The 14,188-nt window shown below is 41.4% G+C and overlaps 1 protein-coding gene across 3 annotated transcripts in view; it reads right to left on the bottom strand.

Annotated features, from left to right (window-relative positions):
• Positions 1-14,188, bottom strand: part of CNTNAP2 (contactin associated protein 2) — a 1,232,776-nt gene that overhangs the window by 134,813 nt on the left and 1,083,775 nt on the right. For all 3 annotated transcript variants that reach the window (XM_069811947.1, XM_069811956.1, XM_069811963.1), the window contains one exon: positions 1,063-1,233. In XM_069811947.1, the coding sequence (XP_069668048.1) occupies positions 1,063-1,233 (171 nt within the window). The remainder of the gene's footprint in view (positions 1-1,062; positions 1,234-14,188) is intronic.

The following is a 14,188-nucleotide window of genomic DNA, read 5'->3' on the forward strand; positions in this document are numbered from 1 at the left end:
TTTTTAGACTTTGGGAAGTGTGAAAAATGGCTTTTTGTTTTAAAATTAGATGTGCATGTGAAACTCACATTGAATCTGCATAAGAATACATTATTTGGGGTATGCAAACACTTTCTTCTCTTTCAACATTAGTGACTTTTGATGCTGACTTTTGTGCATCAATATTTAGAGCTAAGTCCTTGGTGTCCATGAGTAGCTCCTGCAGCAAAAGGAAGCACAAATGCTTTCCCCGGTGCTGGAGCGCAGGGAGGCAGCTTGCTGCACTCATGTAACCCTGCTGTTGTAATGTGCCACAAGAGGCTGTAATAACAGCTGCACGTAGCACAGCAGGCCTGTCACTGCTCCCGTTTATGGCAGAGTAAACTGGGTTGAGGGAGAACAAAGGAGACGTAAAACATTTCCCCCCCCTAATTCAACTGCTTTAATGTCACTAAGCAGAATGCAAGTACAGCTGAGGATTTTGGAACCTTCCTTGGAAAGTTTGCCCCTGGGCCATTAAAAATGGTTAAATAATAAAATTACCTTGCCTCTTGATATCATTATGCTCTCTTTTTCAGATCAGCAATTTTATTAATAGATAACACCGATAAAGATTATTTTTATGAGATTTTTTAGGTCTTTTAAATATCTCATGCAAGTTTTCAGCTCTTTGGCTCCTTAGTGCTGATTAGGATGGTCTCTCTTTTTTCTTTCTTTCCCCTATTTCCAAAACAACTGTGAGATAAAATAGAAAAGCACACAGAGCTGAAGACACACACTTTAAAGAAATAAATCTGGCATGCAATTTTGAAAAATCTTTTCAGGTCAGTGTCATTTTTATAACTGATGTTCCCAGTTCTATCCTTCTTTGTATTTCTCCCCTCAATAAACAATCCAAATATACTTCAAGAGCTTCTCCCACGTAAGGCAACTTGAAAATATGGCAAGCAGCTTGATTTGGAAGTTCTTCCAGAATTTAGCAAGCTTACACATTTTACTGAACGATACACATTTCTTAAAACCTACTATCTGACAGGAACCCACTTCAGGTGCCAAGAAAAGTGATGGGAAGAACATACTTACATTTCAGCTCCAGTTTGATGAAGTCAGTGTTCCCCAGATTCTCAAGAAACACCCCATCTGAGGCCGACGTTTTGAAATAGAAAGAGATGTCTGCACTGGTTTCCCCTTGGAAGGTGGAGAAGTGAAGGTAGGATGATGAAGTAACAAAAGAAGCTGCATTCCAGTAATTCCCTGCATGGGATAGACAGGAAAGACACATGTTTCAGTACTCCCTTGAAGCTGTCTGAAATGTTGAAGCTTTTAATGTCAATATATGCTACAGTGTTGTCTATGCTGAAAAAGCCCCCAAACACCTTGATTCTACTACCTCCTTCTTGTTTTTCTGGATATGGCGTGTCAGGTTTCAGAAGTTAGAGCAAGTTAATGGTACATTTATTTTAAAGTTCCTAATTTATCACATTCAGTCATACACAAATGTGTTGATACTACATGTTTAGTATAGTAACACTGAATTCATGGGAGATCAGACAGATGGGCGAAACACTAATTTGGTGACTGCCTCACCTCAGGCACATGTTTTGCTTTCATACATTACCTCACGTGTAACTTACCTGTCTTCAAATTTACTCTACACAGCTAGACCCATATTTTCTGAAAATGTAGCCATGTCTATTAGAAGTCTATTAATATGTATCACAGGAAAAATCCAATAAATGAAGCTAAGCAATACAGACACAATTAACATATGCCCATAATAGCCTCTAATACATTTCCACTGGAGAAATATCATAATAATCCTCAAGAACTATGACAGTACTTCAGCTAGCATGTCAGCTGACATCCTGTGCAAGGTAGCATTACACTGCAAAGACAAAAATATTTGTAAGATATAGGTGATATGGCAAGCCAATGAGAGACTGAAACAGCTAATTCTGGTTTCATCAGAATGCTTCTGCTTATGTATCCAGATTCAGAAATTTATTAAAATATCACTCATTAACTCACCACGGCTGAGTCCTTAGTATTCCAGCTAATAAACACAATAAGAAACTACTTTCCATTCCAGTCAAAACTCCCAGAGATTGGTTTTCCATTATTTGATTACTGAACTAGGTGATAATGCTATTAGTTCTCTGGTTTGCACTGGATGAATATGAATGAGCATGCTGAAGCTCCAGAAGCTCAACACTGCTTATCTATAACACCACTGGCCCACACCCAAGTCTGAAGTGTTATAAATTGTGTAATTTATTAATCTCTATTCAAATTTAAATTGAACATCTGAATTAATAGAAGAAGGCTTTAGGTTTAAATACATGCATACTATTGCCTTCCATATTCCTCTCCCATCCCCTCCATTTAATTCTGCCTCTCTCAAGAATGCAGAATAAGATGCTTTGGAAAAAGAAGCAGCTTTCCATTTACTTTAATGCATCCCAGAAGGAAAGTTGTAACTGAGATTTTGTGTGTATGTGTGTACATGCATGTGTGAGCAGTGAAAAGGGGCTGAAATGGGCATTCATAACACAGATATATAGCTTTGAATTCACCAGTTAGGCTAGGTCAGCTGGTTTTCAACATGTTGTATTGGGTTTGTGTGGCAAGGTTTTGGTAGCAGGGGGGGTTACAGGGGTGGCTTCTGTGAGAAGCTGCTGGAAGCTTCCCCTGTGTCCAACAGAGCCCATACCAGCCGGCTCTAAGATGGACCCGCCGCCAGCCAAGGCCGAGCCAATCAGTGACAGTGGTAATGCCTCTGGGATAACATTTTTAAGAAGGAAAAAAGTTGTGGAACAGACAGCAATGGCAGCCAGAGACAGGAGTGAGAACATGTGAGAGAAACAACCCTGCAGACACCAAGGTCAGTGAAGAAGGAGGGGGAGGAGATGCTGCAGGCGCAGGAGCAGAGATTCCCCTGCAGCCCATGGTGAAGACCATGGTGAGGCAGGTTGTCCCCCTGCAGCCCAGGGAGGTCCACGGTGGAGCAGATCTCCACCTGCAGCCCATGCAGGACCCCACGCCAGAGCAGGTGGGTGCCCGAAGGAGGCTGTGACCCTGTGGGAAGCCCACGCTGGAGCAGGCTCCTGGCAGGACCTGCGGATCTATGGACAGAAGAGCCCATAGAGCAGGTTTTCTGGCAGGACTTGTGACCCCGCGGGGGACCCATGCTGGAGCAGTGTGCTCCTGAAGGACTGCACGCCATGGAAGGGACCCTCACTGGAGCAGTTCATGAAGAACTGCAGCCCATGGGAAGGACCCATGTTAGAGAAGTTCATGAAGGACTGTCTCCTGTGGGAGGGACCCCACACTGGAGCAGGGGAAGAGTGTGATGAGTCCTGCCCCTGAGGAGGATGAAGAGGCAGAAATAATGTGTGATGAACCAACCGTAAAACCCATTTCCTGTGCCTCTGCGCTGCTGGGGGGGTGGTGGTGGTAGAGAATCCGGGAGTGAATTTGTGCCTGGGAAGAAGGGGGGGTGGAGGGAAGGTGTTCTGAGATGTGGTTTTATTTCTCATTACCCTACTCTGGCTGATTGGTAATAAATTGAGTTAATTTTCCCCAAGTTGAGTCTGTTTTGCCAGTGACAATAATTGGGTGAATGATCTCTCCTGTCCTTATCTTGACCCACGAGCCCTTTGTTATATTTTCTCTCCCCTGTCCAGCTGAGGAAGGGACCTGGTGTCCAGCCAGGGTCAACCCACCACACATGTATTACTATGCACCCCATTTACCCAAATTGGTAATTTCCAGATTGAATATTATTGATTTCTATAGAAATGTCAATAATCTTCATCTCATAAACAAGCTTTGGCAAGAAAAGTCTGCTAATTAATCGCAAGGTTTTCCTCTGAAAACATTCCTAGTGATAAAGCAACACAGATAAAAAAGGTCTAGAATTTTATTTTCATTCATGGTCTCAGGTCTCTTTCCATCTCTCACTTTTCAGAGTGCTCCCTCAGTATTAGAGTTGCTTATGGTCTAGGTGCATGAGTGGTCTGTCAATAATCTGTTAGTACAGGATCCAGATGGACTTCTGTACACACTTTCCCACTTGCAGATGTACCTGGACATCTACATTTCCTTCTCCTGGGAGCTAGAGATAATGCTAGACGCTGGCAGAATCTCAAAACTGTTTTTATTCCACCTGCTGAATAAACTCACATGAAGTAAGAAGGACTTAGACAAAAAGTCAGGAATATAATCCTTGTTAAGGAGCTAATTTAGCTTCCCTGAATAACCTTGTAGAAATGCTTGCATGTCATTATAAATTAAATTAGTATGTTCGTCCCCTAGCTTTACATTTCCTGAATATTTAGCCAAGTTATAAGCCTAAACCACAAAGAACACACAACAAGCAAAAGAGCTGTGGGAGCTACAGGGAACCTACTATGAAATTCAAGTACTAATGGAGACAAACAGCTCTTCAGCGAGAAAGGCTCCCCAGCCACCTCACTATCCCAAACGAGACCAGGGTGAGTATGCAGCTGTGTTACTGTCCAGCCAAATAGCACGGCTGCCATGGGTTCTGCTGTCAGACTTCCTCCTCTGGCTGGGGATGCTGGTTACAGACCAGCCTTCCTGCCAGCATCATTCAGCCATCAGTCACTGCCTGCAACTCCCGTGTTCACACCACACTTACTTACATCTTCTGTGAGCCTAACACAGCTCAAGAACTACAAGTTAGACACCTATCTTAACTAATCACTTCCACTGATACATTGACAATGGCTTTGCTGAAAGGATGATATTTTTGTTTTGTCAAGTCCTGTCGCAATGAGACCCTAGCCCTTTAACTGTAGCCTCCACTGCAATATAGTATATTATTATTACTATTGCAATTAAGTAAGTAAGAGTAGGAGCTGCTATATGAAACAGCTCTTTATTGTGTAATATTTTATTTATATCTTTTTAATTATCTTGCAAACTGGAAAGCATTAAATTTAATTTAACATAGACTCTGTCTGCAATGCTGGGACACTCCGGGTTAAATCCTTAACTGTGACAGCACATCACCAAAGTGCCTTTACAGGGAATTAATTTTCAGTTGTATGTGAACATTCCTTTATATAGACAGAGAAGAAGATTTCACTTCCTTAGTTTTTAAAGTAAAATATAGATTTCAGAGTTATTAGGACTGGTATTGGTTGGGGGTTTATCCAGCAGGGTCCAGCCATATGGCTAAGATTTCAAGCCATCACCACAGTGCACTTACAAGTAGGACTACCACTATGAGTACAACTGCATGACCAGATAGGTGGATGGGTTCATATTGAAATGCATGTCACCATTTGTGGAAACAAAATTAATCAATGCTTATTTAGTGCTACATCTAGTCTACTGAAGAGATCTATCACTAAGGATTTTACATTTCATTCAAAATGCTGTGATTTGACTCTGCAGAAAGCATTGGCTGCAGATGCTACTGGCAAGAGGATAAATACAAACAGTGCAGATTGAATGGGAAAACCTGCAGCTTGAGACACACATTTTCAAAGACTTCATAACAAATTCCTATAAAGATAAAATCATGTTTTCACACATCGGTATACATTCATCTCAAAACACTTTCAGGGGAAAAAGCCATTTTATTAAGAGTACAATGGAAATGTTTTGCTAAACATACATAATGATTTTTATCAGAAAATGGTATCTTTTGATAAGAAAGGGGCTGCCTAAGGAAATCTTGAATAAAAATCCTTTTTACTCACATTATTATTGTTGCTTTCTAGGAACCTTTGTCAGTCACTATGCCTCAAAATTTCTTTGGCACATTGTCACACTCCTTTCCTCAAATGGTTTGAACATACTGATCCTACAGACATTTTTCTCCCACTTTAGGCTGAGCAAGAAGTAGATGGAGGAAACTAGGACTGGGACTTAAGCCACAGGGTAGATGTTATGGCAGCAGGGATACCAAACTAACAGGAGGTGGGAAAGGGAGTTTATTTAGAAAGAACACTCTAAATGAAAAGTTTGTAATCCATCCTGTTAATAATTATTGTGTCATGATTATTGCCTAGGAGGAACTGGACCTTACAAAATGGTGTGCTTATGGTACATGATTGAGAAAGTCTTGCAAGAAATGTTCTGCTTTGTAAGAAAGTCACTCAAGCTAGGAGGGATAGTAGTTTTCAGGGATGCAGTAGGCTTGGAAACATTAAGATGGGGAAGGCAGAAGGGCTTGTATCTTGAAGATAGAAAGAAAGAGGTGCTCGGAGACACACCATCCTTTTCTTTGCCCTTCCTCCCTCCAGACAGCTAAAATACCATAAAAGCCACAGACAACTTCCATTGCAGAGTATAGTCTGAAATACAACATTTAAATTTTATTTTCTTCTTTGTAACCTCATCTATAATTCTGTAATCAAGACCACAGCTCTGTTGTACAGCTCTGTTGTTTTAAGCTTGCTTAGTATTTAAATTTGATTTAAACCAATTAAACAGGTACAGAGCAGGTTGCTGTCATGGAAGCACAAATACAAATAAATCAAGACACCAGACAACCCTTTTCAGTTGTTTGCAACCCAAGATAAATGTGGAGATCCCCAAAATATGGCTGTGTTTTTCACAAAGTTGCATGTTTCTTGGTGATGACATTAAGCCTTAGGACACGGGAATGCAGAGACAGGCAAGTAAAGAGCTGACCACAGCCCCAGAGGAAATTCTGTCATGGATGTTTGCCTGGATCCAAGCAAGGATCAGAGCAATAGTTGTGCCAGAGGTGCTTCAATGGACCACATAACACTTCGTGATTCTGTTTTCAACTTGTGTCAACGTTGCTCACAGTTCTGGTTATCTGCTGCGGAAATTAAAATCCAACTCATTAAGCTCCTGCAAAACAGCCTTACCTCTTTTTCATTAGTTTTCCTAACCCAGAGTTACTGTGTTCTTTATAATTTGAATGATACGAAGTGTCTCTTCTACTGCTCCATAAAGAATCAGTCTCAGGCAGAACACTGCACTATAATTACAAAGGTATGATTTTTACAAGAAGCACGGTAGTCTGTAGCCACAAGAAATCACCCAGACTACAAAGATTAATGAGAAGGGACACTTTAAATCTCAGATAAAAAGCTGAATAAAGACTTGAAGATTTTTCTCATGCAGTCCCACCTCAGGGAGGAGGAAGGAGATGGTTGCCATAATACTGACAAGGACAAATTCACCTCATCCTGAGTTATGCAACATGGACTGACATCTTTTAATTTGTGGTAGCTCTGTAACTTGATAACAGACTCACTGGGCTTATAGCAATCAGCCTTTCAGCTTCTCCTTTGCAATATTTTTGTCCAGAACTCCCTTGCTAGCTCCCATCAATATCTTCTTTCTTAGCATGATTGAAATTCAAGCTTTAACACCATCAATTTCACTTTTACATTTAAACCCCATTGAAATGGATAATGGCAATAGCAGAACTGTAAAAGACGTCAGTGCTTTTAGCCCTGCTAGGCAATAGCACTAGAGAACGAATGCTGCAATGTCAGGCAGCTCTTATGTATTACAATAGACCAAAAACCTCCAGGGCCCTCATCTGCAGCAAAACAGATTTTCTATCAAAACCATTATGTGAATAAAATGTAAGAATAGTCTCCTATTTCAGAGAAGATGGATGCGTGAATGGAAAACTGTTCTGTGCCACAAAGTAATGGATTGAGATTATCCATACAATTATGCTCAACAAATCAAGCTTTTTTTCCTTTCTTCTTTTTCCATTCTGGGAGAGAGGAATCTACTCATGCACACTCAGAGCAGTTTGGGTATCAGTACAGCAACAATCGCAGCTTTGATTCAAGTCTTCAGATCTGCATCGTGAGTGGAATTGGCCCTAAGAACATCCAAATTTGCTGTTGGACTTTATCCAACTTCATTGTCAATGAAATAAGGCAGGGAGAAGAAGGAAAGATATTCCAGTCAAAAAAGAAAGTCACAATTTATTCAGGAAACAAAAGAAAAGTCAAAGAAAATTGGCAGTGTTTCTCACACTGAGTTGCACCTTATTTTGAAAGGTGTAACTGCAACCTCGAAGCAAGGCAGGTCCTCTTCTGTCAATGGCACTAATCTGAGTGGGGCTGAGAGCACAGCTTCAGTCTGAGCAGGTCTGTGTGTTGGGGGGAGAGGAGAGCAAGGATGGCAAGTTGCCAGCATCGCAAGTCCTTTGCTAGGAGGACTACAATGCTGGTATCTTCCTCCTCACTGAAGGATCTGCTTGGTGTCATTTTTGGTTGTGCTCACATGCATTTACACCTTTGTTCTTCACTGGTCTGCAACTCTGTGCCACATTTAATACATGTTTTACTATACTACATACACTACACTTAATGTATATATAATTTACTATATATGGCAAGTTTTGCATATATTCTTTGATTTCTTTGGTACCCCTGAAATCAGTTTCACCCAGCTCCAGTCCTGAATTTATTTGACCATTGGTGAGTTGTTTATAGCCCTAGGGTCCCCTGTATCAGTCAGTGCCCAGTCTCATATCATCCCATGCCTGTACTCCTCTGCCCTGAATCCCATGTTCCCACTTTTCAAGGATGCTGTTATCATACCAGGTGTGTATTCCTCTGTATTGCACCATTATGTTAGTCGTCAGTATCTCATTCTGCACAAAGTAACTACTTTTTGCTAGCATATATATAAAAATGTGGCTATACCATAAGAAGATAAGCAAAAGTAAAACAAACTAGGCATAGTCCCCCTGTCATTAGAAAAAAAAGGTGTTTCAGCTAAACCAAGTAAAACAAAGCTTGAGGCAGGGCCCAAAAGAGTGCAAGCCTGGCAAGCCTGTGGCCTTGCATCCTCAGTACAATATCCACAGACTGAAACTAGAGATGGCGATATTGTATTTCTTGGGCTACGGGTTTACAATTTATCAACATCAAGGCAGAATACCATTTGAAAAGAAGTATGTAAATTACTACTTAATTTTAAATTAAGATGGTAGTGTCCTGATTTACTTAATCCAAACATGTATCAAGAAAAATAAACTAAATGGAATTGCTACACAAGATGTTGGCTTAATAGCAGAAAAGTCCTTTGACAACACACAGGAAAAATAATCCCCAAGTCAACAGATGAAGAGTGTATTAACACTGCATAACAGTAAACTGAATTACACCCTTTCAGGCTAAATAAAAATATAGGTCAGATTTCAATTTTCCAGATAAAACTAGCTCTGTATCTTTCAACAAAGTAACAAATGGCTGAAAGTCTGGAACAAAACCTGCTGAGAATATCAACACATCTAAAGATGAGTTCAGACTTAGCAAACCAGAAAAGTTAGCTCTGCTGTGGTGACTGTCACGCTAAAGACAATACAGATTTTAAAGATATTAAAAATAAATGCTAGTTTTTAGATTTTTTTTTTTTTTACAATTAACTCAGTTCTAGTAGGCTGTAGCTTTGTAAAAGAATGTATTTGGAATAGACTAAAATAGAATAGACTAATTCAGTTGGAAGGGACCTACAATGGCCTAGTCCAACTGCCTGACCAATATAGGGCTGACCAAAAGTTAAAGCATGTTGTTAAGGGCATTTCCCAAATGCCTTTTAAAGACTGACAGGCATGGGGCATCGACCACCTCTCCAGGAAGCCTGTTCTAGGGTTTGACCACCCTCTAGGTAAAGAAATGTTTCCTCATGTCAAGTCTGAACCTTCCCTGATGGACGCAGCTTTGAGCCATTCCCACACGTCCTGGCACTGGGTACCAGGGAGAAGAGATCAGCACCTCCCTCTCCACGTCCCCTCCTCAGGAAGCTGTCGAGAGCAGTGAGGTCACCCTCGGCCTCCTTCTCTCCAAACTAGACAAACCTCGAGTCCTCATCCACTCCTCAGAGGACATGCCTTCTAGCCTCTTCACCAGATTTGTTGCCCTCCTCTGAATGTACTCAAGCACCTTAACATCTCTTTTAAATGGTGGGGCCCAGAACTGCACACAATACTCAAGGTGAGGCCACACCAATGCTGAATACAGCAGGATCATCACCTCTTTTGACCGGCTGGTTCTGCTGTGTTTGATGCACCCCAGGATGCAGTTTGCCCCCTTGGCTGCCAGGTCACACACTGCTGACTCTTGCTGAGCCTACTGTCAGCCAGCACCCCCAGATACCTTTCTGCAGGGCTGCTCTCCAGCCACACCTCTCCCAATTTATATTAGAGTCCAGCGTTACTCTGTCCCAGGTGCAGAATCTGGCATTTGTTCTTGTTCAGTTTCATGCCATTGATGATTGCCCAATGCTCCAATCTATCTAGATCCCTCTGCAAGGTCTGCTGTCCCTCAAGAGAGTCAACAGCACCTCCCAGTTTGGTATTACTAGCAAAGTTGCTAATAGTGCATTCAAGTCCTGCAACCAGATCACTGATAAATATATTGAACAGAACTGGCCCTCAAATCAAGCCCTGAGGAACACCACTGGTGATTGGTCACCAGCCAGATGTAGCCCCATTCACTGCAGTCCTTTGAGCCCTGCTGTTCAGCCAGTTCTTCACCCAGCACACCATGAACCCATTCATCCCACAGCTGGGCAACTTGTCCAAAAGGATTCTGGAAGGCATAGTATCAAAAGCCTTACTAAAATCCAGAAAAACTACATCTACTGCCTTCCCTTCACCCACCAGGTGGGTGAACATATCGTAGAAGGATATCAAATTAGTTAGACAGGACCTTCCCTTTGTGAACCCATGTTGACTGTTGCCTGATGATTGCATTATTCTTTAAATGCCTTTCAATAGTACCCAGTATAATCTCTGTAATTCTTTCAGGAACTGAGGTTAGACTAACAGGTCTGTAGTTTCCTGGGTCTTCCTCACACCCTTCTTGTAAATTGGAATAATGTTGTCTAACTTCCAGTCAGCAGGGACCTCCCCAGACTCCCAAGACCTTTGGTAGATGATGGAGAGGGCTCCTGCTGTAACATCTGCTGTCTCCTTCAGTACTCTGGGATGAATCCCATCCAGCCCCATGGACTTATGAACATTCAACTGATAGATACAGCTGGTCCCTTACTATTTCAGTGTCTACAAATGGAAAGTCACTGCTCCCGCAGTTGTGGTCCTCCAGTTCAGGGGACTGGGCAGCCCAAGGTCTATCAGTATTATTAAATACTGAGGCAAAAAAAGCATTGAATACCTCCACTTTTTCTTCATCCCTATTAGTCAGATGACCACCTTCAACAAGTATCAGTCCAATGTTCTCTTTAGGCCTCCTTTTGCTATTAATGTACTTTAAAAAGCCCTTCTTGTTATCTGAAACAACACTGGCCAGTTTCAACTCTAGTTGAGTTTTGGCCTTTCATGTCTTCTCCCTGCATAAATGAACCACAGCTCTGTAATCTTCCTGCAAAGTCTGACCTTGCTTCCAGAGACTGTACAATTTCTCTTTCCTCTTGAGCTTCACAAGGAGTTCCCTGTTCAGCCAAGTTGGTATTCTGCCCTGCTTGCCTGACTTATGACACAGTGGAATTGCCTGCTCCTGTGCTTCTAAAAGGTGGTTCTTAAAAACTGACCAGCACTTGTGGACTCCTAAGCCCTCAAAAGCATATTCCTAGGGTACTCTGCTAAACAGCTCCCTGAATAACTTGAGGTTTTCTCTTGTGACGTCCAGAGTAGCAACTCTGCTCTCTTTTTTCTCATTACCCTTAAAATTTTAAACTCAACCATATCATGATCACTGTGGCCAAGATGGCCACCTACCATCACATCTCCCACAAGTCCTTCTCTATTCACAAATAGCAAGTCTAGGAGGGCATCTTTCCTAGTTGGCTCACTGAATACCTGTGACAAGAAGTTATCTCCTACAAACTTCAAGAATTTCCAAGACCTGCTTATCACAGCATATTTTGGCTAATCTAACTAAAACTGGTTTCTTCTAAATACCAGGAGTGTTAAAAACCCTGAGAGATGGAGGGAATCTGGCAGAATTGGGCTGCAAGTCCACCTTTGGATTTGCAGGAGGCTTGCAGGGGTCTAGAGTTTCAAAGCCAGGAAGAGATCAATATGTTCAGATGCAGGCAAATGAGAAAGTACAACTGAACTGAAAAGCTGTGCTTATGGTTTTTAACCTCTTCGATTTCTATACTACACGTCAAACTCAAAGTAATTCCTTGAGGCTTCTCTTCTGGAAGTTCATTGCATGCATCTTTTATGAAAGTGAGGTCCTGAAAAAGGTTAACTGTCTCTGCGCATTTGGGTGCTGATCTTCCACTGATGCCCTTGCCTCCTCCAGTTGTGGGAAGGTTGTTTGGTCTCCACTCATAGTCCTTTGACACCTCTTCTTATACTGCAAATGCCAAAACTCCTGCATGCCTGCCACTGCTGTGACAATGGTTGATCTCATTACAGAATTTGTCACCTTTTCACACAGGCCTAAGGTCTAAAGCCCCAAACTCCTTTATGCAGAAAAAGATACTGAGAAGGATACTGTCTTTCAGGAATTACAAATGCAGGCTAGCCTTAAATTGCTTATTTAGAAATGAAAGAGTCTCTCCCTATTATCTGGGGTCAACTTGAGTACTATGGTCAGTAATGAAGGACATAAACCAGCTTACATTAAGATTGCAGTACGATGGATAGCAGTTTATCTCCTTGCCATTATAAATTATCTGTTTTCATAAAGATTCTCAAGTGACATAACACTTACAAGACATAGATCAATGGATATAAAAACAGATGCTAAAGTTTGCTTTACTCTGCCAGTCACTCTATTTGCTGAGTGAGGAAAAAGTGCAATCACATTTATCAGTGAAATGTTGGAGTCAACGAAACAGATTCAGTGATGCAGAAAAGTTTCCAGCACCTGCTGTGTTACCTGCAATCATCTTTGGAAGATCATTTTTCAAAAGTCTTGCCTCCTGGTCATAATGCCTAATCACGATGCATACCCTGTCACTGCTGGCATCATTACTTTCATCCATCTAAAGAATGAAAGGTCCTGATCTGGCATGGTTTACAACCTGGAGCTGTGTAATATGCTGATGGAGCTTTAATGATGCATGTAAACTCGTGTATTTTCAAGGGAATTTTTTTAAACAATAACTGACCTGCAAACATCAGCTGGATCACCCCTGTGCCACAGTCAACGCAGTGTGTAGGAACCCTGCCATGATGCCAGAATGGTAAACATTAAATACAGGAACCTGCTGCTGCCCACAAACCATGTTACTAACTATGAGGATCTGATTATCTATTGCCTTGTAGATATTAGTGGGAGTTTATAGCTGTGCAAAACAATTGTAATAGCTTACCATTCCCATCTGATAATACTGCATAACCACTGTATGCTCAGCACGTGACTGTGCAAGATATAAGGCAAAGACACAAGGACAATAATGTAAGAAAACAATGACCTTTCTTAAAAGCTCAGTTCCTCTGTGGTACTAAATTTATTCCCTGTTCTGTGGAGATGAACTGCAGGAAAGGGTAGTTCTCAGACCCTTCCTTTTTGCTCTCCAGATCCTTGGTTAAGTATGTGGACAATGAGATGCAGCTCTAGAGTTCAGCAGAGGCATAGAGCCATTGCACTGGCCCAACACCATGTGGACAACATGATCCAATAACCATTTCTACTTCCGCCATTCCCATTTGCTATACTTGGCGTGACTTTTTATAAGAAGAATGTGCTGGGTAATCTCTATGCATCTCTCCTCTATATTTTCTCATTTCTGGAGGGAAGTTTCTTTGCACAGGGTGACATTTCTGTTCCTATGTGTGGCTTCAAAGTGATCAGTGTTTGTCTATGGATCTGGCTTCAGTGTCCTGGCTCTTTGACCATCTGATTTGTGTTCTTTCTCCTTGAGCAGCTTCACTTGCACAATGGAAAGTGTTCATCAGAATTAAAATGTAAGATGCAATTTAGTCTTGATGTAGCACATTAACTATTCTTCATGTCATTGATTCCAGAATTACCTGTTATTCACAAAGATCATCACATTATTTTGCTTGATCTTCTATTACTGGATGGATTTCAGAGCCTTCTGAACTAAAACTGAGAATATTTAACCCACAAGATGTGACTAGGTCCTTTGATGAATCACAGTCCTCTGAGCTTTGACGAAACCTATGGCTAAAACCATTTGCTTGAAGTATTAATTTAATTCAGCAGGTGCACCCTATACAAAGTTAGGCTGTTCTACTGCTTATCTGTAGAATGTACTTTCAATGACTCCTTTGTTCATGTCCCAATCCCAA

This window comes from Haliaeetus albicilla, chromosome 2 (assembly GCF_947461875.1).
Source record: "Haliaeetus albicilla chromosome 2, bHalAlb1.1, whole genome shotgun sequence".
Lineage (NCBI taxonomy): Eukaryota > Metazoa > Chordata > Aves > Accipitriformes > Accipitridae > Haliaeetus > Haliaeetus albicilla.